The following is a 13,509-nucleotide window of genomic DNA, read 5'->3' on the forward strand; positions in this document are numbered from 1 at the left end:
CTGGTGTAACGGTAACATATGTGGCGCGTATTCGAGAGGTCCAGATTCGAGTCTCAACGAGGCCATTGCTCATTTTTTGTCTTCTCCTTCAAAAATTAACTTAATGACTCTACATATTTATTTACTATTAAAATAGCATTCAATATATTCCAGGATTTTCTGCATAACTTTTCTAATTTAATTCCACATTTTCATTGTGTTTCATGACAAACACACATAGACAGTTCAAATTATAAATGATTTAAACTAAAAATTTATTTAAAAACATTTAATTAAAATCCTTAAAATGTAGCTACAGTATCTCAGAAAATCCTTAAAAATAAATACAAAGAAATGTGCACTTCAAAGAACCAAACTTTTATCTTCATTTCAAGTTTTCTCCAAACAAAGCGTTGGTTTAACTAAGTAAAATCACAGAAGATTATTTGCCGGTTTGCGTGGAGATAGTTTTCACATGCTTTCATGAAAGACTTTCTAAGAGAAATGGATTCTCTTGGTTGCGTGAGCTACATGGCAAAAATCAATAAAGTATTTAAATGCTAGGCTATTTTATCGCTATTTGAAGCGGCACCTACCAGAAACATCATCATGACAAAAACATCGCAGATGAACACATCTAGAAGGAAAAAACGCAAGGCGAAAACGTCGCCTACGTAAGACAAAAAAACAGCAAGAAGCATCGCAGCTTTAAACAGTTTAAAAACGTATCAATTTTAAACATAATAGTAGAAAATATTGTGGTAAAAAGTCATAGTTAAGGAATCAACATCCAAATTTTCGATTATGAGAAAGCACCTACAAATCATCATATAATGATAACATCAGACGCCTAGACGGTATAGTGGCTAGGGAAGCCAACTGAAATACCAAAGGGCCCGGGTTCGAATCGATGGGCTTATGTATATTCGTCCTTTCATAGGAGGCGGAGGTGGCCCACCTCTTAGGTGCCTCCATAATAAAAAGACCACCGCTTTTGGCCTTAGTAGTAGGACGGTTTGTGTCATTGGGGAAAAAATAATGAAAACATACCTGACATTAGTTTTTTAGGTCAGACATAAGCTTTAAAAGTTGTAAATGTATATTTGCATAAAGATTTGTGAGCTCGAGAGGGAGTAAGGAATATCTTTACCTCTGCGTTTTCTATTTTTGAATTAATCACCATTTTTTTTGCTAAAATCCAAGAAGGAAACTTAAGCATTTCGCCAACTGAAAATGGGCAAAAAATTTATGCTACGAAAAGTAGTTAATAGAAGTTTAAACTTATGTAGTTAACTGTTAAAAAAATCACTATTTAGCTAGTCTCTTCTATCAAGTTGTACTGGAAATTTTTCATTAAAATTATAGTCCTTAAAACGATTAGTAAAGGGAAAATGAGTAACTGCACGAAGTATAAGCATATTAAAATTGTTTACATTAATTATCAAATAGAAAAATTATTTTTTCACTTTATTAGTTTGATATTCTTTTAGTCTTTAGTATTTAGAAATTAGACACTTCATTAAAAGTGATTTACAAATTTTTCAGAGACACGTTCTAATCTGCCAAAATAATTAAAAAAAATTTGAGCTTCAGTGTTTATGCAAAAAATTTATAAAAATATGCCTTTTTGAATCAATGTATTTAAAGCAGAAAGCTTTAGTTTATGCATGCAATAAAATACTCATATGAAAATGAAAAAGTAATTTTTTTTCCCCTGTGAAGTGGAAACAGAAGAAAATGATTTAGCATGCAATTGGTTTGGTGAGGTAAAGAAATCGTGCAAGCAATTAATATATTCGTTGCTCGGAGTGGTGTGGTTGGATAAAACCAATTATATTCGTTCATGAAGTTTTATGCATGATGTTTTCTTCTTGTTTCCTTTTCTCCCACAATATTTTATACGATGACATTTTCGCCTTGCATTGTTTTCTGCGTGACGTTTTCATCCGCAATGTTTTCACCTGTAACTGTTTGAAACCAGGTCAAACTATTATATTCACTATTCGAATTATCGAGCTATTAGCGGTCGAACTATTAATATTCGGAGTACTAATAGCAGTGTTTCCTGTCTGGCCATTAAGGGTATTCCTATCTGGTAATGGATGCCTGAAGAAATAAAATTTCATAAATACTGCGGCAAGACTCAGATAAGGTCACTAAAAATCCAGCAATATAAATGTAAGCAGCGTTGTCAAGGTGATAATAAATTAGTTCAGCATGATCCTTGCATTGTAAGTGACAGCATAATGGTCGTATGAGGTCGCTCTCTTAAAGCTAAATAGCTCTTAAGCAAAATTCTTTTCTGCACACCACTATGTTGTTGACAACGATACAGCTTAGAGTTTAGTACATTGAGTAGTAGTACATTAGAGTTTAGTACACATTGTACACTTTACATTAAGAAAATCTATATACTGATTACTCAGAATTACTTTAATTAATTCATATGTTAATTAATTAATTTATTTTACCCAAAACTGCAAACCATAATTTTTTTGCTTTAAAAGCAGAATCTATATTTCAATAATAAAACTGGGGATGCATTCAAGCAAACGAAGAAAATAACCAACTTTTGTTCTGAATATGATGTGATTCTTATAATGTAAACTATAATTTGAGAAAATATATTTATAAATATATTTGACTACATTTATTACTTACATCCGCTCCATAATCTAGAAGCGTAGATATTATTCTGTGTATATAACTCCTACATTTGTGATTCAATGCAGTTAATAGAAGACAACCTTCATTTTGTATGTCAGCACCATTCTCAAGCAAGTATTGGACAACTTCTTGTGAACTTTGAGAGCATGCTATGCACAGCGGCGTTCTTGCAAACCCGTCATGTTTATTCAGAATGGACCTGCTCCCATTTTCAAGAAGTAGCTGTATCATTGCTGCAACAAAATGTATATTTGAACTTTAAGCATTCAATAAAATGAAAAAAAAAAAAAAAAAATACTATCAATGTTATGCATAATGAGAAACCACATGCATTTATATTTAATGACAACATACATAGGTTTAAAAATATTTCTATCCAGAGTATGTCAATGAAGTACTTCCGCATATTATTGTCGCCGTAACGTAAAAAACGCTAATACTACAGCTTGTGAAACAAAAAGAAGTCTAGGACTAATACGATACATGAGGAGAAACTGAAATCTGCATCATTGGGGGAAATAGCAGTTTGGGAATTCTGAGCCGCATTTATGTCTTATTGCAGCAGGTTAACATCAGGCCCGCGCCAGGCCTAATCGGCGCCGTCGTGCAAATGTCTAGCTAGCGCCTTTATGTAGTGATGATATTAAAGGGACGGTGCTTATGATTAACATTTAAAATGAAGCATTGTTAACATAATAATATGAAAAAACAAAACAAAAATATATATATATATTACCATTTGTCTAAATATGCAAATATTTTGTGCTTTGTTAAAAACCGCACTCAAACATATTCATTGAATAATTATACATTCATTTATGTTATAAAAGGCCGCCCAACCGGTAAAGTGGTTAGAGTTGCTGACTGCCGTGCAAAGGCCTCGGGTTCGAATCTAGAAGTTATGGATGTTTCTAAATGTACAGTGCCTGTGCGGCATGGGGGCACTCTAAATAAGCGAGGCGAAATTCCTCTTGAAAGGTTGGTGGTAGGGAAAGGAGGGTTCGAGACGCTCGGACCCGTTCCCCCAGGTGCTCTCCATCAAAATTAGGGGCGAAACTGAGCTAAATTGCACTGTCGCCTGTAAAGTGCTCAAAGCTGTTGCCAACGGCACGCGTGGCGTATCTTGCGCTCCTTGCCACGAGGAACTTTGTAGGCTTCAGCTGACTATAGGCCAGACAAGTGAGCATTAGTCAACAACAACATGTTATAAAAAAGTAACACTGCAAGCGAAACGAAATAATATACTAAACGCATTGCATACCAAATATTGCTGAACACTATTTATTATCTTAAAATTAAAAACAAATTAATATACATATCTAATAAGTTTGCACTGAATAAATTGTTGTTCGCAGCGTAGTTTACGACAAGGTGCAAACTGTGATTACAACAGGGCACAAAAAATGCTCCAGTACTGATACCTATCCAAAATTCTTTTCTGCACACCGCTATGTTGTTGACAACGATACAGCTTAGAGTTTCGACTGGCGATGCTACATTTCCTCCAAAAGTTTGCAAAAACTGCAGTTCCTGCATAAGATCTATACTATTTATATCACTTTGATTTTTATCAGTTAATGCTTTTTGTACTTTTTGACATAAGTTGAGCTTATCTTGTAAAATATATGTGAACCAAAATACATGATGCCGAAGCATATGTAAGGATATAGGGGGCGCCGTAGACGCGTTCGACAAATTGCTTAGTCCTTATTTTGTTCTACTGTTGCAATCGTAGTAATTTGGGCAACATTTATCTTTTTTGTGATTTTTTTTTTGGGGGGGGAGAGGTGATTGCTTGCTGTTATTGTTATTCTACGTAAAAAAAAGGTACGTGCAGTTACATATTATTTTAAACTTAGGTTAGCTATGTAATTCAGAAAAGCGTCGATTTGAGCATAATTACTCGATTTTTTTTTTTTTTTTTTGCATCAACCATTTGTTGATTAAACTAAAAAATATTATCCTTCGAGAAGAAAGGATTGACATATTTATGGAGTACCACTGAATTTAAAATATACCTATTTGAGATTTGGAGTCAAGTAAAAATATTCAACATATCCTGAAATCAAAAATTAGCCATTTTCCGATTTTTAGCTATACGGAAAACCGAAGGAAAATGTTTCGTTATTTTCATTACGCCTTTAAATTTGATTTATTTACTTTAATAAACAAAAGAGTACATCCCCTTCTTGAATTATTTGGTATTGATCTAATAATTCCTATAATTTCCAAGCAATGGTTTAAGATATACTCACTTTTTCAGAAGTAAGGTAAATTATTTCAAACAGTGACTTTCCAAATATTTTCCAGAAGTGTTTTAGACAATAGTTCTTATAATAGTTATTTTCTGCTTTTATTTTTACTTCCACTTTTTCTGTTTTCGTTTTCCCCTACATGTCGGAAGGAAAACGGAAAAAAACTGTTTGAGTATCAGAATGTAATAAGGAAAAAAAAAAAAGTGAGAGGAAGACTTAATAAACCAGAACTATAAAATTATTGAGTTTTTCCAAAATCCGAAGAATACCCAAGCTGGCACTACTAGCACTAGTTATCAATCAACGTCTCGGCTACCATTGAAATTACCAAAACAACTTAATAATTAGAAAGAGTTTAGAAAGCATATTCACCTGAGAATTACCTTTAACTTCAATGCAGCTGGTCAAAAAAACAGAAGAAATACTATTGAAATCTACAACTTCTGCAATAGATAACGCATTTGCTTGTGCCTGATGATTCTGGATTATGCCCAAGTTCATTACTGCCACCTCAAGTTTAAGCCTTAATAGAAAATAATCTTGGATGTTAACAAAACTTGCTTTCGAGTTCGAGTTTCCCAAAAGACAAAAATGGACGTAATTTTTTTTAGACGTACTCATGTCGAATCTTGCCAGACAACGAAAGAGTTACTCCTATTTCTTAGAACGATTACGAAAGAATAAACCTGTTAATTCGGAATTTCAAATTTTATTAAAAACAGAGACTAAGCATTGGCGTAATGTTATTGAAAGAATTATCTATGCCATTCAGTTTTTAGGCAAACAATATTTAGCCTTCCCGTGGTTCCAGTAACACATAATTCGAAAGAAATAATAATTTTTTAAAGTGTATGGAAATGATCACTATTTGACCCTATCATGTCTGTATATATTGCTAACTAAAAACATATGCTTCATTACCAAAATAAAATAATTAGCTTATTAGGGAATAATACAAAGCAAATTATTTTAAATAAGGTCAAACAGGCAAAACATTTTTCTACTTTACTTGATTGTACCCCTGATGCCAGCCATCAAGAGCAAATAGTATTAATTTGTATGAAGTATTTTAATTTAGAAAATACAGACATGAGTATTGAAGAAAGGTTTTTAGTATTTTAATTCTCGTTTGGATAACTACTTCATGTAACTTCTCATCACCATGCCCATTGCGGAGCTCATTCATGTGAGCAGGTAAGTACTGCCATTGCAGTAGATAACCTGCATAATCACACAAGTATCAAGGTTTAGTATTTTGTATTACAACAGATACGACCAGTGGAAGATGAACAACTTTATTATTAAATGTCGGCTTATTAAAAGATTTTAGAGGAAAATGGTTTAGATATTAGTAATTTTTGAGGCCAAGAATACGACAATGGTTCAAACTTGAGAGCTAAACAGTTTTCGAGAAATTATGCTCAAATCTTTGCTTCGCGTTAAAAAGTTGACCTAAATTTAACATAATATGTAACTACACTTACCTTTTTTTATGTAGAAAAACAATAACAACAAGCAATCACAAAAAAGATAAATATTGCACAAATTACTACGTTTGCAATACGACACAAAATAAGGATTAAGCAATTTGTCGAATGCGTCTACCCTTACATACGCATGAAGTATTTGCACGTTCAAATAAGACAGAAGAGAACAACCAGAGACGAACTCCTGCTCTGGTGCTCTAAACTTTCGTTCGAATAAGACAGTGTGCTAGGCAGAAGGGGCACTCCAGGCTGGCAAACTCGAGGCTGCCCTAACACAGTTAAACGCCCCAACTCCTAAAGGCAATCCAAGAAGCTGCTAACCTATCGGTCCAGTAGACGAGCTAAGACTAAGCTGAGTCGACAAGACTACTCAGCAACTCACATTCCATGTCTCTGTTCTGGAAGGATGGTAAAAATATCTGCTTTCAACAGGGGTCCCAACCCCGGACAGCAGAATGAAGTCACTTAAATACTGTCAGACAGACCGTGCCACAAATCCGGCCTGCTAACACTAAGTCATTGCGTGCAGATGTCGGTTTTAGGCGCCCCCCTCCAGGGGGAAACCAAGGAAGGATATGAATATGCAGTTTTGAGGCCCCAGTCTCACTGGAAACCTCAAGCAGTTTAAAGGCTCACTGAGTTTGTCAACTCCATCAATGGGGGTGTTACACTCTGGACAACATGTATATCTGACTATATTGCTCCACTACAACCAATGGAACAGACAATACAGTACCGTACCGTACCGTACCGTACATACTTGAAACAGCCATCACCAGCGATGACTCTAGTCCTGTGGAGACTGATTTTAAACACCAGTGGTCGATACTGCCTAGGTACAGAACCTAATCAGTAGCTTCCCAGGTTTTACCTGAGTCGACCGCCCGGAGGGGTGTTCAAATAAGACAAGAATTTTCCTGTTCAGACAGGCAGCGATACGAACTGCTTGTTTTAATGATTGCCCGGCGCCTTTTTGAATCGGCGCCATCATGCGAAGCACGACCTTCCACCTATTGTCGGTGCAAGTCAGTGAGCTCATAGCCGTCATAGTGGAGGGACGTGCTTCTTTTATCTCTGTGACAAATGTGATTTTTTCCCCCCGTTTCTTAAATATTTTCATGTGCACAATAAATTGTATCTTGTGTGTGAAATGCTTCTCTGCATCTTGACACGTGTTTCATATCAACGTGATTATTATTGTGCGTATGCTAGTTCTTTAAATCAAAATTCTCAAAGTCCAAATTTCCAGTAACCATGCCTAACTTTCATATCAATGCTTTTTACATTTTCCCTTCAAGACATTGTTTTCATCCCAAATCATTTTTCTTTTTCTAATTGGATGAAGCACCTACTGCACAAGGCACAATAGACTTCATAACATAAACTTTCATTTTCTTATGACTATCATTCAATTTACCACATCTGATCCGCCACCCGGCCCTTCGCTGTGGTGCGCTGATAGTGGTTTCTTCCTTCTGTGGAATGGCATCATCTTGCTCGTTGTCCTGCAGGACAGCTTAGGTCAGGAGCCATCTCGTTGGGTAGAGCTGTCGGTGCGGGCCTGGTTAGCATAATGAAAGCCTATTCTCATTGTATCAAAAAGGCATGTTATTAATAATAAACAGTGATAATTTTTTATCCCAAAATTGACATCTTAAAAACTCTCAGGCAGATTTCCAGATTCTATACATATAGGGTTGAGGATTCTTAATGTTTCCACACCCCGCTTCCTTGTTTCATTTGTTGGTCATAGTGGTGGAACCATACTTCATTTCCCTCTCCCCAGCTAACAAACAATAAAAGCTTTTTATCGGCATTTATCATGCAGAGCTATTCTCGGACTTGATGCTTCTTCTTTCTGGCTTCAACATTCTGGACACCACATAGCGCGGAACTTCGACATCCCCAACTCTTCATACAGGATTTGTTTTCCAACCACTGCCCATCTTTCCAATCTAGGCCCATTTCCACTGCTGCGTATGCGTTGCGGTGTCTATGCGTTTCTCCAATCAGCGAGCGAATTCACTTTGATTGACATCTGCAATCCAGTCGATGTGCGGTGACGGATGACGTACAGATGGAGTTCAACAATGTTCAACTTCTATCCGTATGTCTGCGGATGCGTTGGAGTCACGTGGTAAAAAAGGAGCAATCAGGTGTTATCACCAAAAATTAATGGCGGCAGAAGTTGCGATAAACGCTGGCTTAAGGAAAGAATGTTTTGCTAAAAAATACTTATTTCTGAATTAACATTATAGCGAGAAATCTGCGAGCAGAAAAAGACAGCAATCAGCTGAATTTAGTTTAAAAAATCTGATGTGTACACCACATGACTTCCTTGTATTGGAATATTAAATTATACGCATTTTTTCTTGCATTTCATTTACACTTATTGGATTGAATGAAATCTACTTCGCTGACAGCGCATAAACCACAATAGAATAAATGCATTCTTTAAAATTCACTCTAGTATTTGTTTACCATAGCGACACTCTGGCGTTAGATTCACTTAACAGTATTAATAATTATATAACAGTTAACTTATATAATAATTATATAACGGAAACTAAGTTAACTGTTATATAATCCAATAATTATATAACAGTTAACTTATATATTTCGTTCATGTTATAACTCATAATGCACAAAATTTATATCATTTAAAGAATAAAATTATTTAATCATTGCCACATGTTCTGTTCAAATACTAAAATAAAGCTAGAATGATGTATAAAAGAAATTAAGCAAACGAAACAAAAAAAGAAACAGTTTTTCACAGACGATTGAGTATTTCTCATTTAATTAATTCAGTTCTCACTTCGCAAGAAGGCAAAAATACATAAAAACTCAAAATATCTATATTAAAAATTACAAAGTAAATCTTAAACATTTCCTCGAAAAAATTCCAGAAAGAATTAAGCATGATTTAATTGGCAATAATAAATGAATGTGTTATCTTTGTTGTTGCGAAGCTAAGTTTCTCTAGATTGGCAATAAATCCACTAGTCTCCTGTTTCAAATGTAAACATCAATGGCTGCCATTAAAAAAAGGCTTAGCGTCACTTAAACAACTTTAAAATTGCTAATAATTCTAAAAATATTGCATACAGATTTACTAAAGGCATAAAAACATTAACCGGAAGATAAAAACAACATAATTCAATCATTTTTAAAGCAAAAAATGAAAAATTTACGAACATATACGAGTAAAGAAACTGACATCACTGAGCCGGGTAACAGAGTGTATATATATATAAATATATTTATATACGTTTGGTGCGGCCGATTGCAACCAAAATACGAGGTGCACATCTACCTGTTATAGATTTTGTTCTATAGACAAAATTTCAACGTTCTGAGACTACTCGTTTTTGAGTTATGCGAGATACGTACGTACATACCTTCGCACAGACGCCGCGGAAAATTCTCTTCAGAATTCATTTTAAAGCAATTTTATAATTTTTTTGAAGGAAAAGAGTATTTTATTCTGTCCTTGCGTACAGATATCAAGCAAAAACATCATTAAATTGCATTCGATAGCGGTCAAAATGAATATTTTCGTTGAAACATGCTGCCTGAAACGCTTCGTGATTACAATACTTCCTTTTTATTTTGTACAAGTAATTTGTACAAGTTTGCGTTATCTTTGTTGTTGCAAAGCTAAATTTCTCTAGACTGGCCACAAATCCACTAGTCTCCTGTTTCAAATGTAAACATCAATGGCCGCCATTACAAAAAGGCTCAGCGGCACTTAGACAACTTTAACCCATTTATGCCTACTGTTCCATTTTTGGAACATCCCTCACATAAAAGTTATTTTTAGGCCACGGGTTCAAGGTCGCACACATGGTTTGATTTGTGATGTCAGCCAGTTTGTAAGGGCATATGGTTTTGCTTAGAACACAGAGTTTGTCACTCCTGCAGATATTTGGCTGCTGTGATGTTGTGAAATTTTGGTCTTCATTTTCGTCAAGGTTTTTGTAGATTCATCTATAAACAGATAACTATAACTCTGTTGCATTATACTTTAAAATTGTAAAAAAAAAATTGTGTTATTATTTAATTAGTTACTCTTTATTACTGCAAAAAGAAAATGAATTAGTTATAGGCTTGAAAATTCCATTTTGGAACACTAGGCAAAACCACTACCACAAGAACGCATATATTTTCTCTTCATATTTTTTTAGTTGAAATAATAAAAATAATTTAATAATTAAAAATAATTTTCCAAGACACAAGATGTCCGAAATAGCCTTACATGAGTTAACTGATCTTTTAGAGACGTGTGACAACATAGAAGCAAGTGCCATAATCATAGAACCACCTGAAAATGCTACAGCGTCTGTTTCTGATGAGGACTCCGGTGAGGAAGATAGGGGAACAATAAATAATCTGCCTGGTTCTTTGCTGCGCGCACCTGCTTATCTTGTTCGGGATGGTTCTTTTGATGCTGACTCTGAACCAGATGATCCTTCATATTTAACTAAATTTGATTCTCCTGCAGAAGGGGTTCCATTCACTTCTTCTACTTTGCAGCAATCACCTCTAACAAAGAAGAAAAAGCTCGAAAAATTTGTACGAAAATGGGAAAAAGCAGATCTAAATGTGTAACCCATATCAGGAAGAATTACTCAGTTACCAATTACCAAAGTAAGAACGATGTCATGTCATGACATCGTTCTTACTTTGGTAATTGGTAATGACGATGTCATGGAACTCATTGTAACATACTCAAATTTATATGCTTCAACTAAGGGTGTAAACCTAAGCTTGACAAACTCTGAATTGAAATGTTTCCTGGAGATTATATTTCTGAGTGGATATGTCTCTTCCTAGATGGCGCATATTCTGGGAACAAAGAACCGATTCACAAAAAGCCCTTGTTAGTATTGCCATGAGACGTGACTGCTTTGAAACAATATTTTCAAATCTCCATGCTGCAGACAATGCAAATTTAGACCCACTTGACAAGTTTGCTAAATTACGACCTCTTATAAACAACTAAATGAGCTGTGCATGAAGTTTGTTCCAAATGAAACACATTTCAGCATTGATGAATCCATGGTTCCTTACTTTGGTCGACATGGATGCAAACAATTTATAAGAGGAAAGCCTATTCGTTTTGGATACAAGTTTTGATGTGCGGCAACTCGTCTAGGTTACAATTGTTGGTTCGAACCCTATCAAGGTAAAAATCTGGCAAACAAATATAAGGAGTATGATGTTGGTGCTTCTGTTGTCTTATGGTTTACGGATGCACTAACAGAGGAGCACCCTGGGCAATATCATTTTGTTTTTGATAATTTTTTAAAAAGTATTGCCCTGCTTGATAAACTTGGTTCAATGGGTCATCAGGCAATAGGCCACAGTTAGAAAAGGTCGTATTGATAAACCACCATTGCAATCGGATGTTGCCCTAAAGAAAATGGAAAGAGGCTCATTCAGTTATCGAGTTGATGGCAAAGGCAATATTGTCTGTAGATGGCATGACAACAGTGTTGTGACTGTTGCATCATCTGGTGCTGGTGTAAATCCACTGTGTCTTGTAAATCGTTATTCACAAGAACAAAAAAAAGAAAAATCCAAGTTCAGCAGCCAAACATGATAAAAGTATATAACTAATTTATGGAAGGTGTGGATAGAGCAGACGAAAACATTGACAAATATAGAGCATTAATTCGTGGAAAGAAATGGTAATCAAGTCCATTTTTGTTCTGTTTCGAATTGGCCTTACAAAATGCTTGGCAATTACACAAAACTTATGATGCAAAACCAATGGATCTTTTAGAATTCCGTCGTCATGTAGCATGCCATTATCTTGAGACTCATGGTCATCCTGCAGAACCTGGCAGGAAAGGAAAACCCTCTCAGAAGCGAAACATTGATTCACGCTATGATGGCATAAATCATAGGATCGTAAAGCAAGGAAAGTAAACTCGCTGTGCTCAATGTCATAAAAACACCACTTTTCAATGTGGAAAATGGCTTTACATGTTAAGTGTTCTTCCAATTACCATACCGAATAATGGGAATAACCACATTTTTTGAGGAAACCCATGATTTTATACATTGTAACGTTATAGCAATGGTTTTGCCTAGTGTTCCATTTTTGGAACACCATATAACTTGTAAACTAATTAAAATAAAAAAAATTCTTCTTCAAATCATTGTTTATTATATTTTTTTACTTAACATATAGAAATTTCATGCAAAAATTCCAATTTTTAAACCTTCGGCAAAAATGGGTTAAAATTGTTGATAATTCTAAAAATATTGCATACAGATTTATTAAAGGCATAAAAACAACATAATACAATCATTTTTAAAGCAAAAAATGTACAATTTACAAACATATACGAGGTGCACATCTACATGTTATAACAGTCCTATATACAAAATTTACACGTTCGGAGGCTACTCGTTTTTGAGTTATGTACGTACGTACATACGTTCGTACAGACGCCGCGAAAAATTCTCTTCAGAATTAATTTTAAAGCAGTTTTATAATTTTTTTGAAGGAAAAGAGTATTTTATTCTGTTACGTACGGATATCACGCAAAAACATCGTTAAATTGCATTCGATAGCGGTCAAAATGGATATTTTCGTTGAAATATGCTGCCTGAAACTTTTCACGATTACAATACTTCCTTTTTTACTTCATACAAGGAAGTAAAAAGATAAGAAAAATAAGAAAACTGCAACTATAGTACTTGTTTGCAGATAAAATCAGGCGTTCAAGAAATTCAGTTCAAGAAAATCAGGCACAAAAATTATAATTCCAAGTCCATGAAATAGCAAAATTTGTCCTGAAAATTATTTCCTAGTTCTGCATACACATTTACCTTTAATGAAAATGAATGCCTGACTATATCAAACTACTATAGCAAATCAGATATTAAAAGATTTAATTCAGAAGTGAAACAACAAAAATCAGCGTTATACCTACAAAAATTTTTCACAGGACTAGTTTCGATGGTTTTACCGAACCATCATCTTCAGCTGCAAAACCGCAAATGAACAAGATAGGAAATAATGATTAGATAAGATAAGAAAGCCTGGACAAGAATAAGCAAGTGGCGCCATCTGTTGGCGAAACCAGAACTAAAACATAATTTCTCTA

The 13,509-nt window shown here is 34.7% G+C and overlaps 1 protein-coding gene across 2 annotated transcripts in view; it reads right to left on the bottom strand.

The window, feature by feature from the left end:
- LOC146994118 (uncharacterized) overlaps positions 1 to 13,509 on the bottom strand; it is a 67,177-nt gene that overhangs the window by 13,487 nt on the left and 40,181 nt on the right. For both annotated transcript variants that reach the window (XM_085826860.1, XM_085826859.1), the window contains one exon: positions 2,641 to 2,879. In XM_085826860.1, coding sequence (XP_085682986.1) covers positions 2,641 to 2,879 — 239 coding nt within the window. The remainder of the gene's footprint in view (positions 1 to 2,640; positions 2,880 to 13,509) is intronic.

Source organism: Stegodyphus dumicola, chromosome 11, assembly GCF_044657685.1.
Source record: "Stegodyphus dumicola isolate Sdum_Otavi_A_Nest chromosome 11, ASM4465768v1".
Taxonomy (NCBI): domain Eukaryota; kingdom Metazoa; phylum Arthropoda; class Arachnida; order Araneae; family Eresidae; genus Stegodyphus; species Stegodyphus dumicola.